The 24,564-nt window shown below is 36.6% G+C and overlaps 1 protein-coding gene across 3 annotated transcripts; it reads right to left on the minus strand.

Annotated features, from left to right (window-relative positions):
• Positions 1-471: 471 nt before the first annotated feature.
• Positions 472-16,855, minus strand: chga (chromogranin A). 3 transcript variants are annotated; one of them, XM_015351057.2, is made up of 8 exons: positions 16,581-16,855; positions 15,867-15,916; positions 11,104-11,200; positions 9,531-9,599; positions 8,556-8,654; positions 6,314-6,742; positions 4,169-4,624; positions 472-2,491 (listed from the first exon to the last, which is right to left on the minus strand). In XM_015351057.2, the coding sequence occupies exons 1-8, from the start codon at positions 16,624-16,626 to the stop codon at positions 2,460-2,462; spliced, it is 1,278 nt and encodes a 425-aa protein (XP_015206543.2). In that variant the 5' UTR covers positions 16,627-16,855; the 3' UTR covers positions 472-2,459. The 3 variants fall into 3 exon arrangements, with proteins under 3 accessions (XP_015206543.2, XP_015206542.2, XP_006632635.2); XM_015351056.2 differs by having other exon boundaries at positions 4,146-4,624; positions 16,581-16,849; XM_006632572.3 differs by having other exon boundaries at positions 4,146-4,624; positions 11,104-11,197; positions 16,581-16,848.
• Positions 16,856-24,564: the final 7,709 nt, after the last annotated feature.

Raw genomic sequence — 24,564 nt, forward strand, 5'->3', positions numbered from 1 at the left:
ACCTTATCGGAGTTCAGCTTTCCAGACACCTGGTTAAATTAAATGCAGGTCATTTAGTTGTTCCCATCAGGAAAACAAAATAGTGTAGATAGAGTATGGTGCTGGTACAAATAGAAGTGAGACTGCAGAATCTCAGGACATTTAGAGTATTTTTTTTAATTGGTTGCACAGATGCCCATCTGTGCCCACCACCTGTCAATAAAGAACAGTGAGGTACTGCCATGGTGATAATATATTCTATTTTTATCCAGCATTGCTAGGGAACTGCTTCTCAACTCTTTCCATCAAACACATGCAATAAGATTGAGTATTTACATTTGGTAAGGTTTGTAAAATATTTAGATCTGGTACAGTAAGCTAAAAAATACAATATATAATTTTAATATTTTAATACATTAAACATCATGTCATTTTTAACTGTGTGCTATTCTAAACCTTCTAAAAAGAAGCAAGAAATTAAGGATTCAAATTTGAGGCAAAGGTTTTATTTGTGCTTTTGGTACAGTTTTAAGAATAGACATTCTGACCTTTTCTGGACCTTTGAGGAATCAAACTGTGTTGTGTCCAGCTGCTTATGCTCTGCCATTTTATTTCACAGCACATGGGGAACTGGGGGACATCTGAAGTGCCAGTTTTCAGGATTCAGGAATATTTTGACAAAAACCCCCAGATGAACAGCTGACATAACACAGCAGAAACAATTCATAGAAGAAATACAGAACAGGTTACAATTTTCTGGTTATATTCTAAAATAGTTTAAACTTGGCTCCATGGGTCCTGGCACTCGCCAAAATTGAATAAAACCGAGACCAGAACTGACGTTTCAATTTAAAAATGTAACATCATTGACGAATATCTCTCTTATGAGCTTGTTGAGGTGTGGCCATTTCATTTTTAATAAACTTAAATGTAAATGCTAATGCAGCACCTGAGAACTGCAGAGCGTGTGAAGATTATAAGGATGCTGGCAGAGATTAGAGGAGATTGAGCTGAGCTACCATCACCCTACAGGGAAAAAGCCATTCTTCCATGCTGCTTTTGGAAGAGAAATCAGTGTGTTGTTCTTGCAGTTAACATCATCGTACCTCATAACTACATTACGTTCGAGTGTCCTTGTCTGCTATGTGTTCCATTTTATGATTACTATGACACTTTTGAAATATACTAGCAAGTTGCATTACCATTTCATATAATTTTTTCTTTTCCCTCTTAAAACATTGTTTCTTTAGTTACACTAGCACACCTAAGCATATGTCTGTTTCTGAAGAGATTTTTCAATTGTTATACAACAGTCACACTTACTATTTTACTGGATTCTTTTTTGAGCAACGTAGATCCCTAAATCTTTAGTGTTCTAGTTTAACCACATTTTACATCTATTGTTGCCGAGATGGTACCACAGGCGGGTCAGAGGTGAAATGTGTCTTCTGTTTTTGGTGCTAAAAATGCATCAGCCACCAGTAAAACAGCTTATTAGAAGCACTTTGACATAAATGCCTTCTGAATTTTGTCCCCTACCCCACTCAAGTGAGATGGCCGTGAAAAGCTGTTAATTACTAACACATTCCACATCTGTGCGCAACAAGAAACAATAAATTGACCTGTTACTTTAATTAAGTTTCAGTGAAATCCCATTGCTACTGTAATTAATGCCCAGAACAATTAGCTTTGGAATTATGCTAAATTTTCTCAATTGGTTTTAAATGTCAACAGATTTCAGCTGCCCAGCCACCAAGGCTTTGTCTTTCAATGTACTGCTTGGAACGTACTACGGTGTGAAAAGTAAAAAAATGGCCCAATTTGAATCCTTTATTACAGATGCAAGGAAAACCAAAACAGACATTCCATCAGATATCTCCACTCAGTTTATTGATTTTCTTAGATAAATTCCTTATGGCAGGTATCACAGGGAAATCATTCACCTATTAAAAATTATTAAAGTTATTGCATGTTTCTTCTTTTAGGACAAGGAGCATAAGTTCATTATTATCATCATTATTAAGGACAATAATCACAAAAAGAAAAACGTTCGAAACTTAGTACCACACTAGGAATATACCACCCTGTTAACTATTCGCTTTATTAGCAATGTAATTATGTTATTATCATTTATTATTAATTATTCACTTAGTTTTGCACAGTGCAAAAAATTATTGGATTCGCAGGCGAGATACTGTAACGTAGCCCTAGCACAGACAGACATGGGACATAACATGAGGATGTGGAGAGGAGCTGGGGGCACTGGAACTACAGTATGTGGTGGTTGAGGTGGGGAGCAATAAGGTTTGACATGCCACTATGGGAAAAAAAAACTACTTGCTGGAGATACAAACGCAGACATGAGGGTGTTAATGCACTTTTGTAAACAGACAAAGTGGAAGTGCCTTGGTGGCTGTTGTGTCGACGCTTAGCCTTTTCTCAGCTCGTGGAGCTTCTGTGCCACATTTTCCAGCTCTGACTCAATCGCTGCGAGACTCTCTATTTCCTGGTCCTGCAATAGATGAACAATGCTGGTTAATTCTGAGAACACGGTACTTGGACCTTTAAACAAAAGTCAGCCTGTCTTGCTTTTTGCCATACCTGCTCTGGGAAAAACAAAATTGCAGTGCACCAAATCACCAATAACTCGGTGAATTGGAGATTGTATTTAAGTTTTGACTTCCCTACGGTTACAAACTCGAACAGAAAAAATTAACAGTATTGCTTACAGCTACTGTACATTGTCTTGTTTCAACCTAAAGGTGGGAACATAAGTTGAAATTATGATTTGTGACAGTGGCTCTAAACGTTTGTACAAAAATAAGCCAGAACCTCATGGAGTTTATTCAGAGAAACAACATTTCAATTTACCAGTGGTGGGGCCCTGTTCTCATTCAGTGCTGGAGTGTTAGAGGATTTAACTTCATGGGTTTATTGTTGCAACTCAAACTGGTTTTCAAAGCTATGGTTGGTATTGTTTCGTGTTGTGGTACAGTGGCTCATTTCTGGGTTTAGAGAGCCCTAGTCCTTCAGGTTTTGTAGGTGCCTTCAATCCCTGTCTTAAAATCACATTCAGTCTTCGTTAAGCAGGGCTGTATTAGATTGTGTAATTAAGAGATCACTTAGAATGAATAACTGAAACCTCTGCAGCTCTCCATGACCAATGTTGAACACTGTTATGGGGGGGTTATTTCATTGTCAGGGCAACGGTTGACTGAAAAAAGAAACCAGAGCCTGAACAGCCACTCGGGTGATTTACCAATCAAGATCTGGAAACCATCAGCAGCTTCAGGCAGTAAATTAGTTTTTATGTGGTTGTAAAACTATTTCAAGAGACACCTGATAAATACTAGAAAGAGAACTTAATCTTTTGGCATTGGACAAAAGCTGACATACTGTAAGTGATTTGAAGACTGAAGTAAGCAGAATTAAAGTTTTAACCTACTGATCTGCATGGTGGAGTTCTGAGATAGAAGGCAGCTTATCCAGGAGTGGCTTGAGGATATGCTAATATAAGTTGCATAAGTGTGTCACAAGACATTACTCAATCATTTCCGTCTTCCATTAATAAAGAACCCCTAGTATGTAAATTAAAGGTTCACTTCTGATGCAGAAGCTATTCCCCATTATGTACTGTAAAGCAGTGTTCCCATAGACACTCGTAGCAACCAAGATGCCCTTGGCGCTGGTGCACAGTCTCAAGAGCATTAGATCATTTGATTTCTGAGCAAATGAGCTGCAGAGCATATCAGCCAGGACCCAAATAAAGTATAATAACGTAGGTATTTTGTATTCAGAACGGACTGACAAGTATTTGTGTTTTCGATTAGGTGAATGAAGGGGATGTTGAATTTTGTATACATTCAGAAAATAATCACATTTATTTAGCCAAATTAATATTTAATTATTTGTTCTGTATCCAAAATCAACCAGTCTGGAACAGATACATTTGACTATTGTACCTATGTACCCTGTGCAAATCAGGGAAAATAACTGCTTGTAAGCATGAAAACTGATCTTTTCGACACCTAACTGCACAGTCAGCTCAACACGCTGTGTTTGTCTGCTTAGCACAGATGTAGTGGAGCTAATAGCCTCTGGCTGGGCTGTTAAAGCTTTGAAAGCCTGAGAATGTATTGTGTGAAAGAAAGAGAAAAAAAGACCACCTCGGCCTTCCTGCTGGCGCTACCTTCCTCTTCTCGCCTCTCATCTGCCTCACTGTGAGCCACTGTCTCTTGGGCCCTGCTCCTCTCCTCTCGGCTGCTGTCTTCCTTGGAGTGGTGCTGGGCAGCGTGCCGGTGTCGCTGGAGGTCCCGAGTGAGGAGGCCTTTGGGCTGGGATGTCTGGGAGGATTCAGCGCTTCTCTCCTCCTCTTCTTCCCCCTGGGAGCGCTTCCTGGAGGACAGCTTCTCCGCCAGCTCGTCCATCCTGCTCCACCGCTTGGAGTCTTCCCCGTTCTTCTCCCCCTCCTGATCGTCTGCCTCCCCTCCTTCCTCTCCCTCTTGGCAGCACTTCTCCTCCTCCTCCTCTTCCTCACTGGACCGTTTCTCTTCAGTCTGCTCCTGCTGGTCTCCACCCTCCCCCTGCAGCGAGTTCTTAACTTTGTGAACATCTGGAACACTGGTCGCGGCGTCTGTCCTAGAACCTGTGTACAGAATGGAAAGATGATTGCTCTTATAATCCTTAGAAATAATTGTTATCAGCAGGAAGCAACTATTCGTAATGAGGTTCTTGTTTCACACTGGTAGGCTCGGCCTGTCACAAACGCCGTGTTTTTCTCCTGGGTTGCTTTTACACGTAGCTGTGTTCACTCCATTTCTATTTCTCCAGGGGTGAGATGTGAAAAAATATTTATTTTACAGTTCATTTAAATTGCTAGTAAGGGCATCTTCTGAAAAGTAATGTAGCTATGTGTTTGTAAATGACAGCCTGATATTCTTTCCCATTTTTGCTGTGTGACACGGCTACATAGTGCTTTGCTATACCATCGCTGATATTCGCAGGAATATTTAAACATCATTTGGGAAGATATGCTTAGACCATTTTAAAGTAGTGTAACCTATAGGTACATATTACATACCTTCTTTTTAACACCAGTAAGTTGGGCACCATAGTGAGAAAACTATTTAAACAGTATTAATATTTTGGGATGGTGTGAGTTCATGATGAATTAAAACCAATTCAAATCATCAAATGTGGAACAATCTGGCAAAACTGAGTCTTGTTGTTTTTCTTTTTATAATCATAATTTATTGGAAACGTGTACAGTATTGTTGTACAACATGTGGTAATCTTCTGTACTCACATGGAGGAGTCGTGTGATTAAAAAAATAGAAAACTAAATGAGCCAGCATAACGATCTTGCAAGTTAAAATTCAACTTCAGGTATAATCAAATTCTCTAAATTATATTTTAAAACTGCACGTTGCTTAGGAAAATTGTTTTCCTTATGCTGTTTCAGCATCCATTACACAATCAACATGTGACCAGCAGTGTATGGTGAAATTCTTAATGTGTTTGATATCTCATGCATGTCATGCTTGTCAGACTTAATGGATCACTTCTTCCTACAATACTTATTGCTTATAGGAATGGGGCTTGGTAGGGTTATATACAAAAACTAGGCATCATAAATGAAACCTCATAGTTTTAAAGTTATCCATATATTTTTCTTACCAAACACCTGGACACTTCTCTTTAAAACATTGCTTAGCAGAATTAGGTTTATAGAGGTGTCATTCCTGAAAATCTCAGAGCTGTCTGGTTACATTCTGCGACACTCGGCTTTTTATCTCTGTAACTGGCTCTGGAAATTCTCCTGACATTTTTCCCTAACTGGAAGTCAATTGAACATTTTCCATATTAAGCAGGTTCCAAAAGAAAACAAAAAAGAACTTTGTACTTGATATGTTACATCAAAAGACTGTAGCCAATGGCCATCTAATCTCGTCTGAAGTGCAATATATTGCACCTTGCTGCTTGTGTTTTATGGTAATCAAATGTAAGGACTGGGATAGAATAAATACAATGATATGATTTAAAAACCCCAACAACCCTCTCTTTTCCCTTCACCCCTCCACTGGAGGAGAGAGAACCTCTAGGCAAGTTTAAAATGATCATTTAGTTAAAGGTTTTGTTTTTCAAAGCAGGGACATTTTGAGGGGCATACATTATCCAATGGCACCATTACCTCCTGCAGGAGCTAGCCACTGAAATTCTGAACATCTGGTTACCTTCTTCTAAAAAAAAAGGTTAGTATTTATAGATTAAAACCTTGTTTGTGTTTACATCTCTTATATATACAAGTCAAAGCTTCTGGAGTTTACTGTCATACCATCTTTGTCTGCCTCCGAGTTGTCTTCCTTTTCAGTTTCATTCTCTTCGCTTTCTGCTTTTCCTTGGAAGACACCATCACTCTCAATGTCCTCTCCGCCTTCCGTGGAGACAGGCTTGGAAGTCTCCCTGCTCTTCAGCTGCATCTCTTCTTTGCTCCCCTCAGTGCCTACAGTGGCCTTCTCTTCTTCCAGGCTCAGGGAAGCTGGGATGAGTTTTTCAGGGCCTCCCTCTCGCTTCTCCTCCTCCTTGGGCTCCTCCACCTCATTGCCCTCCAGCGACTCACCGTCACTTTCCGCACTCTCTTCCACTTCGTTTTCGCTCAGCTCCGCCTCTCTCTTCTGCGCGGGCAGGGCCTGTTCCCTCAAATCCACTCGTCTTGTCTCCGTGTAGGACGCAGGTTTCTTCAGGGCATCCAGCATTGACTGATCTGTGAAGGGAAATCAATAGAAGAAGTGACTAAAAAAAACATCATAGAAAACTAAACGAGCCTGCATAACAATCTGGCAAGGTAAAATACAGTTTTAGAGATCAAATCCTATAAATGATATTTTCAAACGGGGGACAGTGAAGGATCCCGTCTCATTTTAATGCATTTCCTGGGAGAAAGATCCTTGGAGAACTTCTCGGAAAAGTAAGCCCAAAATATTCGAAGCCATTCATTACATTTCAATTTTTGGTGTCGCCAACTCCGTTAATCAATCTCAGCATTTCTTATGCACACAAATATTGATAATACACAGTTTTATATAGTCAGTGCAGTGCATGTGCTGTATGTAAAATATTTGTGTGTGAGTTAAGATAACATAGGCCGTTATTGGTTTAGCCTCACAAAAGTCCTTCCTAACTTGGAAGTTCCTACAAAGCACATTTTTTACATTCACGTGTTTGATTCCAGGCTTTTGATGATGAGATAGAAGGTTTCTACCTTAAAACCTACATTCAAAACAGACTGAATTTGTCAAATGACAAATAGGAAAGAGAGGTTTTAGAACACAGATACAGTACTCACAAGGGGATGCCATATGTCACAAAGGAAACATTAGGATTCTGAAGTATTATGATAGTAATCTTAGTCTAATGCAGTCTTCTGCAACATAATTGTTCTTGTTCTGACAATGACACTGTATGTGATTCTTAAGGCACTGTAGAAGAGGGGAGCTGTCTTTTGGTGACTGTTATGAAGAGATTCCAATGGGTAAAGCATATTCTTTTCCTTTGGATCAGACATTGTTATGTCTTACTGTGTGTCATTGCAAAAAATGAATGCCAAGGCCATAAGCCACATTTTCATCTATGACAGAGCAAAGAACTAATTCTGTATCTAATGAGATTTGAGATTCCAGAAAGGAAACCAAAACAAAGAGGCTTTCTAATCTCCTTCTCTTAGAAGCTTAATTGGCAGTCCTGATTCTTCAAGCCCATGCACTTACAGGACTTTCATCTGGTCAATATTTTACTTACGTGGTTGACCCTTCTTCTGAAGATTGTTTAAATCAAGACTTGGATAGAAAATATGGAGGATCCAAGGTTGCTTCCCTATTTAGGAAAGCTGGGCTAATGGATATGGGAAAACCATTGTTACCTACTGTAGTGTTTTGGGAATTAGGACTGAAGGACCAGCGTTTGCTACTTTTCACCCTAAACCAAAGAATTGAAAGCCAAACACTGCTAAAATGGTGCTCTGTAAAAGATCAGGTATTTATTAGGATGAGATACTTAAAATAGGTCAATCTTGTATTTTCCCCTTGTAATTTTTTATAATGAATTAAAGCATTCTGTGTGCAACAGCAAGTTCAAAGCATTAATTTAAGTAGCTTCATTCAAGATGTGCATTACAAATGTAATTCACAGATATTTGTTGCCTTGCTATCTGGTCTAATGATGCAAGTTAACCAGCCCTATTATAAATAAAATACCAAAATAGACCTTCTTTATCTATTAAATCTATTTCCAAGTTAGGGCAGTCAAAGCTTGATATACTGCACTGGTTAACCCAGGATGTGTGATGAGGTCATACATCAAAGCATATTGGTATGCTTTGTCCTGAAAAGCTGGAATAGCATACAGTATGTGTCCGGTACATCATAATCTGTATTTTTTTCATTTCCAAGAATTTTTGTTCACCAATCAAGATGGAGATGTTTCTAAAATGCTGGCACAGCACGCTGTGTTTTTTTCTGAGTGTGAACTCCATGCTCTTACAAGGCTAATGTCACACGAATCACTGCTCTCACACCTACCCGCAGGAACATCCTTGTCCAAGGCATCCTCAAGGACAGCAGGAATCTGATCCTCTAGGTGATCACCTTTCTCCTGCTGCTGTGCTCTTTCACTGGCACCTATAGACAGAAATGGAACCCGTTCCAATAAGCACTCATTTGGAAGTTCTGTAGAGGTGGAATTTATTAAAGCAACTAATCTGCTCCCAAAGGGAACAGTGAAATTGCACTATAGTATTAGATTATCTGATATCTGCTTGCTGACATCATGTTATTGCTACTTCCATACAAATGTGCTAATTATATTTTGCAATGGATTTTTACATCCCAACTTCATTATTTGGCTTTTTGAATTTGCATTTCCTGAACAAAAAGGTTAAAAATATTGTTCCCAAACTTTTTAAAAATACACATTTTATCTTTTTTTTAAATGTTTGCTCATGTAACTTGAAATACAAATAGGACATAAGCCTAAAAGCATAAAAAACTTTGTATTCATTTATTTTTATGTGGCTTATTTGTCATTTGAATTTGTTCTGCATTTACTGTAGTAGAATTGGATGTTTGTAATGCATTAAACTTTACCAGCCTTACTTAGTGGTTTAATCCTCTTAAAACCAAATGTCATTCCACAAATTAAAAACTGTTTGCCAGTTTTCTGAGGTAATTTTATATACTGCTGGGAGGTCAGTGTATTCCAGCTGGCAATGAGAAAAGCTCAGAGAAGCCTTTGTCTCATTCTTTGACCTTCCAGATATTATTGTGGTCTATTTCTCAACATTTACAGTACAAGCTATTATTCTGTTGGAAGCAGCTGTTTCATGCCTCTTAATTCAGAATCCGATACAAAAGTATTTGTATTTTTCAACTGCAGAACCATACTGAAAAACCTGCATTGCTTCTTCCTGGTCTTGGTATTCTTCTGTAGTGATGTTCCCATAGACAGAGATCTAAAATTATACAGGTTAGTCATACAATACAACAGATTTTCTGTACCTTGAGACGCAAGTTCCTGGAGTTCTTTGAGGAGATTTTGATGACGGAGAATTGAAATGATTCTTTCATCTGAAATAGACATACTTCAGTATACCTTCTAATTGTATATTCATCCCATAATGTAATTTTCATATTTTTATAAATCAGATTGCAGTGATAATTATACCAGCCCATCAGTTCTTAAGTTAGTTTTTAGTTTTATTAAGAGGTAATTGACACGAAGCTCATTGTAGAATTGTTTTAGCCCTAGTGCCAACTAGCAATTAATCAACAAAGAGGAGCAAAGTTTCTTTTAAATTATGGCCAAAGTAAGCTTTTTTTTTGCTGACCTAGAGATAGAGGAAGTTGCTGATTTCAGACACATTTTCAAACATATACTGTATCACAGATGCACTTGCCATTTGCCTTCAGTAAAGGAATGTTCTTGCTGAATCAAATTGGCTTAATTTCAAAGATCGTCCATTTCCCATTGAGAGGCTCTGATTTCAATTACATAACCACTTTATCTGGCATTGATGGCTGCAATTGATTTTTATTTTTTTACTCTGGTAGTATTTGCAAATACGCTGCTCACAGATCACGGTTTATAACCTACAATGTCATCTTAATTTTTTTCCTGTGAGCAGATGAACTTCCTACTGTATATACAGTAAATCCTAAAATCAATGCAAAATTAACACGATCCAAAGCTCTTGTTTAGTAAATTCAGGGAAACTGCACACAGGCCCGTTCAAAACATCTCAATTAATATTTCTAAAGCAGCATCAATAACAGTAGCAGGTAACAATACTAGTGTTATACTATACAATACTAGTGACTTCACCCCAGTCCTGGCTATAACTGAGCTTCTGCCGAGCCAGACTGCCCAGTTATACCATAAAGAGCAGCACTGAACATTTCTGGAGGGATGAGAATGAAATATAAAGCTACTTTCTAGGGCTTCTGACATATGACTCAAGGCTGAGTGACACCCATCAACCAATGGAAAGTCTGTGAAAATAGGAGGCTGCATTTCCTGAAGGATTCTTCTTTAACTGATGTTCTTCTGTGTTTTTGTTATTAAATTAAGTTTTAAGAAGAGACAAGTATTTCCATGCAATGAACTTGCATTGTCTGTTTCACTCTCCACACAAAAAAGAGAAATATCAGTGTTCTGCTGGATAGAGAATCATCAGAAATGCAACATACTGTACTGTATGTGCTCTGTTCTGTCTTACAAACACATACTGTGTTTGTTCATTTCAATCTGGTTCTTTTCCTAGCATGTGCAGTACCATACAGCTGAATATGAAGCATGTCAAGTCTGATAAGAACTTTAAATGTTTACCACTGAGAAACATACAACATACAAATGTAGCTAATTGCCTTCTATAAGAGAAAGTTGACATTGCACTACCCAATGACCTGTTGATATATTTGCTGACATCTAACCATAAATGGAAATGCTAATTTCCAATAGAACATTGCGTATACAGACCACAGCACTCTTACAGGATTGTAACATTATGCCTTTCAAAGTGTCAGGTTCAACAATACTGCATTATTCAGTTGACTGACAAAAAAAGGACTTTACCTCCCCTGAGAGAGTCCAGGCACTCCTGACTGATCGGAATTGGACTGGGTTTGGACAAAGTGTCAGCGATGACCTCCACAATGCATTTCATCACCTGCTTGGGGAGACAGGAAGAGACAGTGGTAACCTGGAGCTCTTTAAGGTCAGAGTTTCTTAAGGGCCCATCTCATACATACAGTAATGGAGAACAGGACCACTTCTGAACTGAACTGTAACTGAACCATGTCCAATGTACATACTGTATGTAAGCATTTTAAAATTTTAACTGGACTGAGAGAAAAAGGGGACAGAATTATGATAAATACAAAATACCAAAATGGCCAGATGTGAAAATGCTGAATAATGTTCATTCTATTACTTTTATATCTTGAATGCAATGCAACAGCACAGCATTCAAAATACTGAAAAATATATACAGTTATAAATGCAGTAAATGTTTTTTGGTTCCAATAGTGTTGTTCACATCTTTCATATTGCAAAATGTTTTATTGACACTTCCCTGTTTAATAATATTTTTATAAAACTAACATCGGTCAATCCATTTTCTAACCATGAGTTCTGATTTGAGATCGTGGGGAAGTCAGAGCCTATTCTGGCAAGCAAGGGTTCAGGTGATGGCACTACATTGCAGGCACACACACTCACACCAGCACCTAACCAATGAACCTACCAGTGTGTCTTTGAACTGTGAGAGGAAACCAGACCAGCCAGAGGAAACACATGCAAACTGCACACAGATAACAGCCCAGGAACTGAACCCAGAACCCCGGTGTTGCATGTTGCATTGCTAACGACTGCAGCATCATGCCACCCTAAGTAACTAATATGATTAACTAAAAACAATTTTTGCAGAACTGCCCCTCTTTTCATATTAAAGTGCATAACTTAAAGAATCAGTTGATGCTGATCGTCATAATAATTCATTGAAAAGGGAAACCTCCACATATTCTAGGTCAGGAAAAACCTTTGATGTAAAATGCAGAATTCCACATGGTACTCCTCAGACCAATTAAGAGTTGAAGTGCCTGTGTACATTATTTTATGCGGGTAAAAAAAAGACAAACACTGCAAAGTGAATAAAATGCTCCTGAATGATGTGGTTGCATACAGTATGTGGTTTGTTGGTGTGGAGAGAATTGAGGTAAAAAAAGGTAAAATAAATTGGATGTTTTACTATGAAAAAGAAAAACATTTTGAGAAAAAACTCAGTTATTCCTACAGGACTTAATGAGGAACTTGATTTATGACCTTCTGTTTTATAAAATGAGTTTCAGATAACATTGTGTTAGGTGCGTCCATTAGCTCAGCTGTTACTTATTATTCTGTAGCAGTTTTGCTGACCCTGCTGAGCACAAGTCTTGGACTGTCTAATATAAAACAGGTGTTGATTGATATGTTTGTGAAACCAGCAAAATACAATATAGCCTTTCTCTCACTTTTTGCTTGTGAGCAAATATTAAATCTTAGGTCATATAAATGTTAGATTTCAATGTGTGATTGTCATTTTTATATTATTTTAAGTGGAATATCATATACAGTATGGCTATTTTGTATGGATATTTATTGGGCATTGTTCTGGATGAATCTATAAAAATTATGTATATCTATGAACACTGTGTAGTAGTTCATAAATATGATAATGTAACCATTGTAATTTATTGTATTATCTATTGTTAGACGGTTGTAACGTGTTAAGAGTGTTTGATTCTATTATTCAATTTAGTGGGCCTTATCTCTTGATATAGTTAAACTTTTTCCATAGCCTTAATACAATTGATGTTCTCATATACTGTAAATAGTGATCTTTGATGTTATTTAAATACTGTACATCAGTAACAGTGTTCTTTTCTCTTTTTTTGTTTTGTGCTACAATAATACATTTGTTTGCCCTATAAATATTTTTCTTATTTTAGGAAAAAAAAGATTAATAAAGCATTTTGTATTTTGAACATGGTTCAATTTGTGGAATTGTTTTGACTTCTCCAGGACCAGAACTTTGTGGAGTTATTTGTGTCAAAGTGGGCGCTACTGAATACTGAGTTGAGAACACCAGCCTTCTTTCTTTTACTTCCAACATGCACTCTTTATTTTTCCAAAAATGAGAAAACACTGTAATTGCAGTTACCTCTGTCAATAAAACATTCTTCAGAGGCTTTATTAGTTCAGTGGGGCACCTACAACTACAACTGAAAATCTGTTCAGTTTACTTTAGTTCAGATTTTTAGGACTTGCCAAGATTCTTTGATAATACTTTTGAATATGAGTACTGCACAGTAAGACATTAAGGATACACAGTTATGGCTCCTTTAAACTGATGTGAGGGTACAGAAATTAATGGAATTGTTATCTTTGAGAAGCCACCTGAAAGGTGCTATATAAAATAAAGTTTTTTTTCCCCTCCATACAATAAATAGCTTTCATTTTGCAACTTCTCCCACGTAAATAATATTCAAGTAATCAAGATATTTACATCCCATTCCCAGGGATAAGTATACCCAGATGCTGAATATAACCACACAGCAGAAACGTTGGTATTGATCTTTGTAAAAGTCACATTGAATTTTTTCACTGATGAGAAATATAATATGGCTGAGATTGTGCTGTTGTGGAATTACAGAAATGCTCATATTTCATACACCTAAAGAAAGGTTTCCATTAAAGCATCTCATAAATTCAGTCTCTTCTTTTTTTTTCTTTATTCATCAACTCAAATCATTTCTGAGCCTTTTACCAGGGATGAGTACTGTAGCTCAGATCCCCTTATGTATTAGGGAGCTCCTTCTATTCATTCCACTTTATTCATAATTGCTTAATTAAATCAAGGATTTGCTTAAAAAGACTTAATAAGCTTTTTAAACAGGTGTAAAGAAGTTCCATTCAAACATACACCATTAAATCTCTTATATTCCAGCCTTAAAGAAGAAGACTTTAATGTCTTGCTTTAAAATTAATCTAAGCAGTGGTCTGAAAACAGACAAAATCACTCAGTTGTTCTCTGGGCCAAAAACAGCTACCCAAGCTGGAAATCAATATTGCATGTTGCTCTTAGCCACATGGAGTGTGTTTCATATTCATCAACTAGAATGGTTGTAGTCAAGATATGTAGTTATGGCACTTCACTGCATTCAGGTTTTTGGCATTCACAAAAACTCATAAATATGGAACAGAAAACATTAATGCATCAGAAGCACAGTGGTTCTAAGCTACAAATCAGAATATTTTGAATTGTGGCTTTTAGGGAAATTAAAACCGTGAATTGATCAGGTCAACAGCAGTGTGGGAACATCCTGTTAACATTGTAACGTGCAGTATAGATTTGGGACTGTCTTTTAACACTCTTCAGAAAAACATCACACTTTTTAAACAAATGAATACCATCTGTATTTGCATGCAGTTTGATTTCAAACTTATTACACATATATCATCAACAACTATTTTCCTCCTCTTCCCGTACAATGTGGAATATCTGTATTATGTGACCTGACTTCTGCAATCTTGTACTGACCGGATACAGATAAATACAATGCGTCACAGTCATATCTTTTACTGTTAGATTTTGCTACAGAAAACCATTTCCTCACAAAGAATCAACTCTCAGCCACAAGAGGGTGATATGGTATGTAAAACATTAAGTTAAAAGAATAGCAGAAAGCAAAAGAATTGAATAAATATTATGGATCGTGCCTAATGTCACCAACATTAGGTGGCTCTTAGTATCACTTACAACCGAAGACCCAAATTAAATTCCAGTAGTTCAACCAAAGCCTAGATGGAATGAATGTAGTTTGATCTGAATTGATTAATCATCTTAACACTTCTGGTGAGACAGTGGCAACCTGACTGTAAGGACGAGGCTATCCAACCTCCTTTTATAGGGGATAATCTGGGAGTGCTACTAGGGGAATGACAGGGGTGGAGGGAGTAAGGAGAGGAGGGAGGCTGTAGTTTGACCTTCTGGACTAAATGGATTTAATGGATGAAAACTCTATTAATATCGAGCACTTAGGTTAATGACGGCAACCTAGTGTTCTGATAAAAATTAATAAAGTGGTACCTTGACCACAGGAACTCCAAATATTGTATTTACAAGTTCTGGGAAGCTAGCCAAGAACTTGTAGCAAAATACTAAGAAATACTAAATACTTAAAAAAAAATGACTACACTAAGTAGCAAAGTGTTGCATAATTGTACTGTTTGACTATGGTACATGACAGATTTCTTGGAGACTGCCCTGATGATGAATCTCTTTCACCTGTCCTGACACTAATGTAAAAATACCCAATTGACGCCTTACAGAACATCTGCTGAAAACTAAATGAGCGGTGCTTTCCTAATTCACATCTGACCCACTTCTGACCCCTTTAAATTTAGCTGAAAACAAATAGGAGAAATTAAGATTTGTCCAAACAGGATTATATCATCTAAACAGAAACACGGATGCATTTCTCAGATCATACATGTGTATACAGTATGTTATATGATGATATGATAATGTATCCATATATTTCCTTTTTGTTGGTGAAAACAATATCTGTGGCGGTACACAAAATGTGCTATTTTCAATAAATTTGTTCAGTTTAAAGAATTAGATTACATTTAAAACATTTCTTCCTACCCCATATTTTTAACAGATGCTCGTTTTTGTTTTTGTTTTTATTGAAAATAGATCTTGGACGTAAAATAACATGTAAATGTAGCATTCAGCTCAATTAGACTCACATAAACTGTTATTTTGTGCATGAATAATAAATTGGTCATCTTACCTTGGCATCCTCTTTATCCACGTGATTTGAAGATACTGGTAATGACAGCACTGCAAGGAAGGAGAAAGCATACATTTTAAAACTCATGGTCTGTTCTGAATGCCTCCAAATCTTCCATTTTATCGTGTAATTAGCCAGGTTTTGCAAACGTTAATGTGATCACGCTTCAGTAGATGTACTTCCCCTGCAATCTGGTATGAGGCAATAGATTTTTTTATAAAGACGCACAGCACCTATGCGGCGAGTTTTTATCACTTAGCAGTCTGATAAAAAAAGAAAGCATTATCAAATGTAATTCAAGGATTTACTGACATAGCAAAGCACGTCCATTAAGTTCTTCGGAGAAGTAATTACTATTTGATCCAGCACTATCGTCTACCTGCACGAATGACCTTGAATTTTTAAAAGAAAACGGCTTTGTATATAATGTCATGGAAAATCGATTACAATTGTAAAGAGGCGGTTCAACTTTATAGAAATAACTGTTATTCTTAATTTACACACATGATATGTAATTTGCGTTTATGTTAACTTATTATATTAAGCTGTGTTTAGTAGCGTTCACTCAAGTAACAATTCGAGTAAACGCGTTGCTGTCCTTGGTGCTGAACTCAAAGGACAACACAGCGCAATAAACCCAACTAAATATTATTTTGCGAAGACACGAGAAGTACGCAATTCTCAACCCATCAAAGTCTGTTTCATTTGTCTTACCGTGGTGGAACACTAAGGTCAAAAGGAAACATCCTCTTGCAATCATGTTGCGAAATTCTGGTACAAGAGTCCCGTTTGCAGAAAAGGTAGGTTCTGCCACGATCTTCCGTTTTTTGTCGTGTATAATTAGATCTGTGTCTTGAAATACAGTGCCTGTTGTTTTACAATGATCAGATTATTGAGCATCTGCAGCCGTACTCCTGTTCTCTCAGTGTCTCAGTGAGGTTTAATGCAGCAACACCTGCGTTATATGGACGCTAGTTGAGAAGGAAATGACATCAGGCATGTAGTAGCATCAGACGAGTAGAAAGAACATTTCTGAAAAAAAAAAACGTTTTCCCTCTCATTTCCTTCCTTGTTTGATGGAGATATACGGTAACAATACAAGTGACCGCTAATGAATTAAGTCAAATTACACCTCTGATATTTCGTAATAATGATTACATGTGATAACATATTTCTAAACTGGTAGTTTTTAAGTAGGGTAAAAGGTAAAGTCTTCTCACTACAAGCGACTTTGTATCACGCTAAGGAAATAACATCAAATCTGGGATTGCGTTTTTAGTTCGTTTTTAATTTTTCCTCTTATTTTCTTTTGATCAACTGATTGAGGTCCATATTTTGATGTGGCGACAGCATATCGTATTTCACGCAAAATATAAGTTACACATTAACGCTTATTTTGAAGTTAAAAGGCGATACTGAGATGATTGGCTCATCATTTCCAAGTGTATTGCGAAATTTTAGTCTCAATTATTCTATAAAAAAGTATTATTTTATTTACTCTTCTACAGCAGACTACCACAACTTCAGTGAAGTATCATATTTTCAGCACAGTCTGCTGTTAGCAGGCTTGGAGAAGAATTAATGTCACAAATGAAGGCTTGTACAAATACAAAAATGCTTCTTTGTCATGAACAGAGAGCTCCTACTCCCAAGAAACATCTGAATTGAACTTATATTGCTCTAAAGACATCAAATGTATCTGACCTATTTTAAAATAACTTTGGTGATATTTAAACTTTCTGCTTTTTCAGATGACAACATGATGTGCCAATATGTATCATTTTTTATTGCAAAGCCTCTTACTATAATGTCCTTGCTAGTGATTCATTATGGGGTGCATTAGTGTAGTTAATCTTGTTCTGCAGAGGTAGTACTGTGTAACATGGAGAACCACTGTCTCTGGGGTCTGTAAACATCTTAATTATGTGTGGGTGAATCCTGCTATATTAATATTTTAATAAATGGCTGATGTGGAAATAATTTGTATCCATTATTAATCTAAAGCTTTTAGCTAAAATACGTCTCAATTAATTCAGACTGAAAGCTACATATTTTAGACATTTTAAGACAACAATCTGCCGTGCTGTACAAAGTTTCAAAAGGCCATCGAATTAAATTCCAATTGGTAAATGGAAATAAATATCTGTCACATGTCATTACGACAGATTCTAATTAGATAAAAGGTTGTGACATCCACTGAAGGCCTTGTAACTATAAATTTAATTAAGTTGCAACTTTATACGCAGAATAATAAACATATTATTTGAGAGGTGAGAGGCAATTTTATGACTGTGTTTTACCAACATATTTTGTCTAACCCAAGTTTAATACTTAAGGCTTGTGTTCTGCTCTACATAGGAACTGTCAGTATATAAAAACAATATAAATTAATATTTCCAGCTTCCCTCTTTTAGTTTTTTCCCAACCAAGTTTATCTGAATAGCACGTTTTAAAGGCATTCTGTTAATTGTAAAGTAAGAAAAAGGTACTAAGATAAATAATAGATAAATAAGGTACTAAGAAAGTAGATAATGTGTGGCCTAACCCTTAGTTTTGCTGTGTAATTTTCCACTGACCATGATCCTTTTGAGTGCTTCTGCTCTTTGTTTGACAGTAGTTGGATTAAAAGGTCATTTTCTGAGTAAAATGAAAGTAAATACTTCTTTTATAGTCACTATGACACAGAAGTTCCTGCATTACCAAAACAAAAATAATTTATTTTGAATGGAATGTTTGCCCTGATCACCTCATTTTTCAATTAATGAAAAACAGAAGACTTGACTGTACTGTATTGTTCCTGCCAACAAGCTCACTACATGCAGATGTGCCTTAAAGTAGCATGAGAAGACTTCAAGAATCACACCCTTTACAAGAGTTCATAATAAATTTTGTGACCATTTAAAACAAAAACCTATCAAAGAGGTTTGATTTTTCAAGCTATTTGTTTGAGAATTTTAGCGTATGAAGTACTTTCTAACGTAGGGCACGTAGGGGACTTTGTACAGGAGCAATGTTTCATTTTACTGACTACCAGAATACAAATATTTTCTTTTTAAGATCAGAGACATCCCTTTCAGCAGGACAATACCCCAAAGCACAAGGCCAGAATGGCTACTCCAAGCAGCTTAAGAGAGCTTGAGCAAATCTCCCAAGAAGAATGAGCCAAGACTGGTAGAGACTCATCAAAAAAGACGTGCGGCTTTAATTGCTGCCAGGAGTGCTTACTCCAAATACCGAGGTCGGAATACTTATGGTATGAAATTAAAATATTTCTTTGTAGTCTTTGTTGACATTTACTGTATCTTCTCCTGCCTTTTAAAGGCATTAGTTTGAGCATTCAGGTTTTATTAAGATATTCAATTTTGCCAACAATATAGTATACTTTCTCAAAATGGGACACATTAGGAAGGATTTGAATACTTATGTAAAGGACTGTACCTATACAGTAGTTCTTCATTCTAATAAAACCAGGGACAATCTTGGAATTAACAAAACAGCCCAAGGCAGGGACAACTCAGTGTTCTGAAGCTTAGGTGAAATATGCAATTTCCTTACTTTCTCCACCTACAAGATATGCCCACTTTTCAGCTGCCAACTGTCTGGTGTTCATTTGTTTGCTATTTTACCTTACCAAAGTCTTATGCAGGCACTTTTTGAAGGAAACCACAGACTCAGCCCCATCAATCTCAGTTTCTTGTTTACCTCAGAAGTTCAGTTTACATTGCACGCTTCTTAATTTCCCCTTTTGGTGTGAAGCTCTCCTTTTACCTTGGAGTTTGGTGTAGCTGTTTGGGACACCTTGTCGATGCAATTAAGCACTGAAATTCTTTAAAATTTCCTCCAACCTAAATAAATGTTGTCTCCTTTATCTAGTCAGTGATTGACAACCTAGTACTGCCATTTCACACGCAACTGATTTTGAAGTATGCACATATTAATTAAGTCAATTTAAGAAATCACGAAAATTTTAACTTAAACATTGATAGATCTTTTCAAAATGTCTAAAATCAAATTTATTTTTATTGTACATCCATCCAGTTTGAAAACATTTATTGTTTCTTCATGTCTATTGACAGGATCAACTCCTGTTCCCACCTGGGGAAAAGGAGGCAGGGCAGACAGGCACAGATCGATCCCCAGTTTATTTTTGACATTCTCCCAGCCTTTCAGCAAGTATTATTTTCTCCAGTACCCCAACTGGGGAAATGATATATCTTGCACTGAGGATTTCTACACCTCAACTGAGAAGTCACTCTGTTCTATCAACTACAGAGAGAGCTCTGGCCAATGAGTCCCATCCCAGTTGTTGGTGGAACGATATGAATACTTTTTAATAACAAAAATATTTTTTGCTAATCAATTATTATTTTATAGCGCACCATCAAAATGTACAATATAGCTTTTGATACTCATTTCATTTCACTTCTCTCAGGGAGAAAAAGATGTATATCTCGTCTTTATATTTTGTTTTCAGCCCATACGCAATGATGCTTTTGTTAGTCTTGCAAATTAGAGCACTCACCTGGCCTGGCTATATGCACAAAGCCACACACTTTCATCATTTTGCTTTTTTTTTCATCCCTTGCATTTCTACAAGCCACAAGCTCCTTCGTGTCTCCCAGGATTCTTGCTGCTGAAGATGAAACATGTTCCCTCCTGTTTCTCCAGCCATCTCTCGTTAATAAGCATCCTGAAAGTAATATATCAGTGTGTTGGAACTGGCACCGATCCCAGATACATTAATCTCCCAGAACACTGGAAGCATTTCTTAACTCAGATAAAGAATATTTCACCAATTGGACAGCACTCACGGTATTCCAAATACAGAATCCTTTTCAAAAGTATTTTCTTTTTTCATTATCTTGAATATGTTTGAATATGAGATTGTTGAATTGTTATAACGTCTATGCTGGGACCAGCACCTTGTGGCCTTTTGTGGTTTGCTGGGTGTGAGTACTTGCTAAATACTGGGTTGAACACTGCCTTCATAGTTAAGAATTTAATTAAGTTTAAAGCCTGGCCTCAGGACAGTGCAGCCCAATTGTGTGCCTCAATTGTTACTGATTGTAACTGAACCTCGGGTATTTCCTTTCATTATAGCATCTGAAACACTGTAGCTGTTCTCCTTACAGCAATTTCCAAAATGTACTATTTAAATGTTCTTTTTTCTGTGCTTTCAAATTGCCTAACTGTTTTTCAAAGATGTTCTGTGTTTTCTTTTTCATATTGTTCTTAAGCTGTATGTTATTTTATTGCTTTAATTGTTTAAAAACATTCCAAATGGAATAATCAATATCTAATATCTCATTCACCATTGGTTTTAATATCTCAGAATTGGTTTCTATGCTTGGCAATTCTCTTCAGTCTTGCCAGAGAACTTTTTTTAGATTTGGTGGCAGGATTAAGGATACTGACATGTACTACATATACTGTAGTAAATCATGCTGGATCTGCTGTAAGAGACAGCAACATTTAATTGTTGAGTTTCAAGCCAGCATCTGAACTATTATGAATGAGAAGGGAATATGTCAGAAAGAAAAACGTCAATAATAAATACCAAATAAAATTAGTCTTCATATTGGAGAATGCTTTTCTCTGCCTTTTTTTTACAGAAGTACAGTCAATCTTTCCTCAACAATCTCTCTCACTCAGACTCCTTACTCATTACATACCCTGTCTCTGTGCATTTGCAGACAAAGGCAAGGATATAAAGATCCACTGATCTAGGGTTTGGGTTATATTCCCCTTGTATTGCTGCTATCCTAGGAGTGGAACTGATTACTTAAGTACTATAGGGAAACTAAGAACTAAGGACTAAAGAGCACAAGTGAAAACCTGTATGTTTGTTTAAGATTGAAATATTGTGGTACGTTATGGCGCAAACTGTGTCGGGATCTGGAACAAACCAAAACAATGCTATTTGAAAGAGGTTCCCTCTCTACATGAAATTCCAAACTATTGATCTACTAGCAACCAAATGGCTAAACTGCTTTCTCTCACAACCTTTCTTATGTTCTAATGATGTGATCAGTCATGTCAGTTTTGTCACAGATGTACCCATCTGCTTCTCCCTATAACAGGCCATAGTAACCCGCTCTCTCTGAGTCAGAGATACTGTGAGACTCTCACAGACCAGCTTAAAGTGAGCACCAGGAAGCACAAACACGCTGTACTGTAGCTGTTCTCATTACAACAATTTCCAAAATGTTCTATTACATTTTTCTTTTACTGTGCTTGTAAATTGCCTTTACTTTTTTGCCACTGTTTAACTTGGCTTTAGTGTATCCAGTGAAACCTATATCCTCTTAGAAACAAGGAAATAGGAATAGTTCTTATATCTAGATTGCATTCATTGATCTTGCAAGAAATGTGCTTGCAAATTATAGAGTTTTCTTTCTCTCCCTCCTAGCAGAAGGTTGGATGGATGGAAATACGAAATCCACAGATTTAATGTATGGAAATCTGAACTATCATTCCACCTACCTACATTAAATAGGTACTGTACACTCTATTTAAACAATGTCCATATAGTATATAATATAATATTATTTATGCACTACAATTTGATATCATGGACCACAAAAAGTGCCGTTATAGTGCTTTCCAAAGCAAAGGACAGTTTAAATTGACGGATGATGATTACTCATTAAGAAATGCTCCTTTAATTCAGATAAGAATATTATTTTTTATTAATTTTATATCTTATTTAGCTGTGTGCACAGCCATCTAGAAATCACATTAGCAGTGTCAATAGTTATAAGACAAATAATTCTTTCAGTTGGAGAAATTATTTTCTTTGTCTTCAAAAAGAGCCCTGGGATTTTATTTTTAGACAGGATTTTGTCATGAAAATACATAGACAGAAGCTAGAAATGTACATTTTTGTCTGACAAGCCATGTGAAGAGAGTTTTGCAATGAAAGCACAGGAGACAGCGTGTTCCTCCAAGACCTCTGTTTCTTCAGCTTGTGATCCCACATCTTCAAAAGACACACAGGATTGAGTCAGAAATATTTACAACTCCCACATTCCCCAGATGTTCTACAGAATATCTGCAACCCTAGTTGCCATACACATATCCACACTAGCAAGTAACACAATTGTATTTTTTAAAAGAGATTATAATTGTTTACTAAAGCAATGAAATGTTTGATTAGAAAAAAAGTACCACCACCGTGAATAGAAATTTGGCTTTTGAACTGCAAATAAAATTGGGATGGAAATTGTTTTCTAAAATTGTTTTGTTTTCTTACTTATTAATTGTGTTCTGCTTGGATTTTTTTTTAATCCAGCCCATTTAAATATATCTTTCAAATGGGGTGTAATATTCTATCAGTTTCACAATAAATATTTATAAAACACTAATGCACTATCAAAAATATTTTGTTTTCTGGCATCATCTGGAAAATCAGTGTGTTTATTTTTTAATAATATCCTTTCACATCCCTGTGTGTGGTACATTATTTTAATTTCAAAGTGGAAACCTTCTCTTGCTTGTTGCTTTCTGTGTTAATCGTTTAATCTAAATGAAGACATTTTTCTTCATTAATGTTTATTGAGCTTTGACCTTAAATATAGAAATATGGGCCTCTACAAAAGTCTCTAACAACTTATTTAAACTAGACATCGAGCTACATCAAGCTATATGAATTACTGTACATCTGCTGACTTTTTTAGATGTTTTAAATCAGGTCAGGTTAAAATATTCTGTGCACACGTCTACCCGTTATCCTTAATGACCAATGCTGTATTTCATTTTTAACTTACTTATACTTCTAGAGAACAACAAGCATGAGAAATTTAATGATGAAATCCTCCCTCAGGTGTGTTGTGATTTTAATCTGAAATAGAAATCTGAGGTATTGCAACTAATCAAAAACAACTTGAACACTTGCCCTCGAAAAGCAGATGAAAATGTTTAGCATTGAATACAGGGACAAGACATTATAGACATTATACAGTAACTATAGGAGATGAAACTACAGTGTGCCTAATTTGGTATCATCTGAGCTCTCTGCATTAGGTTTATCAGGGACCACAGTCTCAGCACTTTCAACCCAGAAAAATGCTGCAGTCCTCAGTGCCAAATTCAGCATTTGCCCTCCATATTCCAATAAACACTTCTTAACTGCTGGGAGAGACCTGACAGAACTCCAGTGCAACAAGCACCTTGATTGTACAAGCATGTTGATGTTCAGCAGAAACGTTGCTTGTTCTGAGATGGAAAAGGACAGCCAGTCAGCTACTTATCTAGTAATGCAGCCTTGGAGAGAGAAGGATTTCTAGATGTGAGGCTTGATTTAATGGAATGAAGGGTATGGCTGGATCAGTCCTGTCAGTTTGTTTATTTAACTAGACATTCCCACTGAGGCTGACATCTCTTTTCTAAGAGCCCTGGACATGCATAAAAGCAGCAAAATGAAAATCAGTCAGTTTAAATACACTGATTGTCAAGATCACAGTGCCACCTAGAAATTGTGCTCAAGCCCTACTGACAAAGAAAATGCTTTGGCTTAGCAAACGCTTACCATGCATTTTATAAAAAGTACTGTAATAGTAGATATACTGTACTTTTAATGTCATTTTACTTTACTTACTTCTATGTACTGTAATTTCGACCTGCAATAAACTCTTGCAATACAGTACAGTGTCCATTTCAATCTCAAGCAAGAAACAGCTTTCAATATTAATTAAGACAA

This window comes from Lepisosteus oculatus, chromosome 8, assembly GCF_040954835.1.
Source record: "Lepisosteus oculatus isolate fLepOcu1 chromosome 8, fLepOcu1.hap2, whole genome shotgun sequence".
NCBI classification, from domain to species: Eukaryota; Metazoa; Chordata; class Actinopteri; order Semionotiformes; family Lepisosteidae; genus Lepisosteus; species Lepisosteus oculatus.

Coding starts and splice junctions, on each gene's coding strand:
- chga (XM_015351056.2), bottom strand. CDS start 16,626: ATGATTGCAAGAGGATGTTTCCTTTTGACCTTAGTGTTCCACCACG. Junction 6,743..8,555: donor GGACAAGGATGTTCCTGCGG/GTAGGTGTGAGA, acceptor TTCCCTTCACAG/ATCAGTCAATGCTGGATGCC. Junction 4,625..6,313: donor CTCGGAGGCAGACAAAGATG/GTATGACAGTAA, acceptor TTCTGTACACAG/GTTCTAGGACAGACGCCGCG.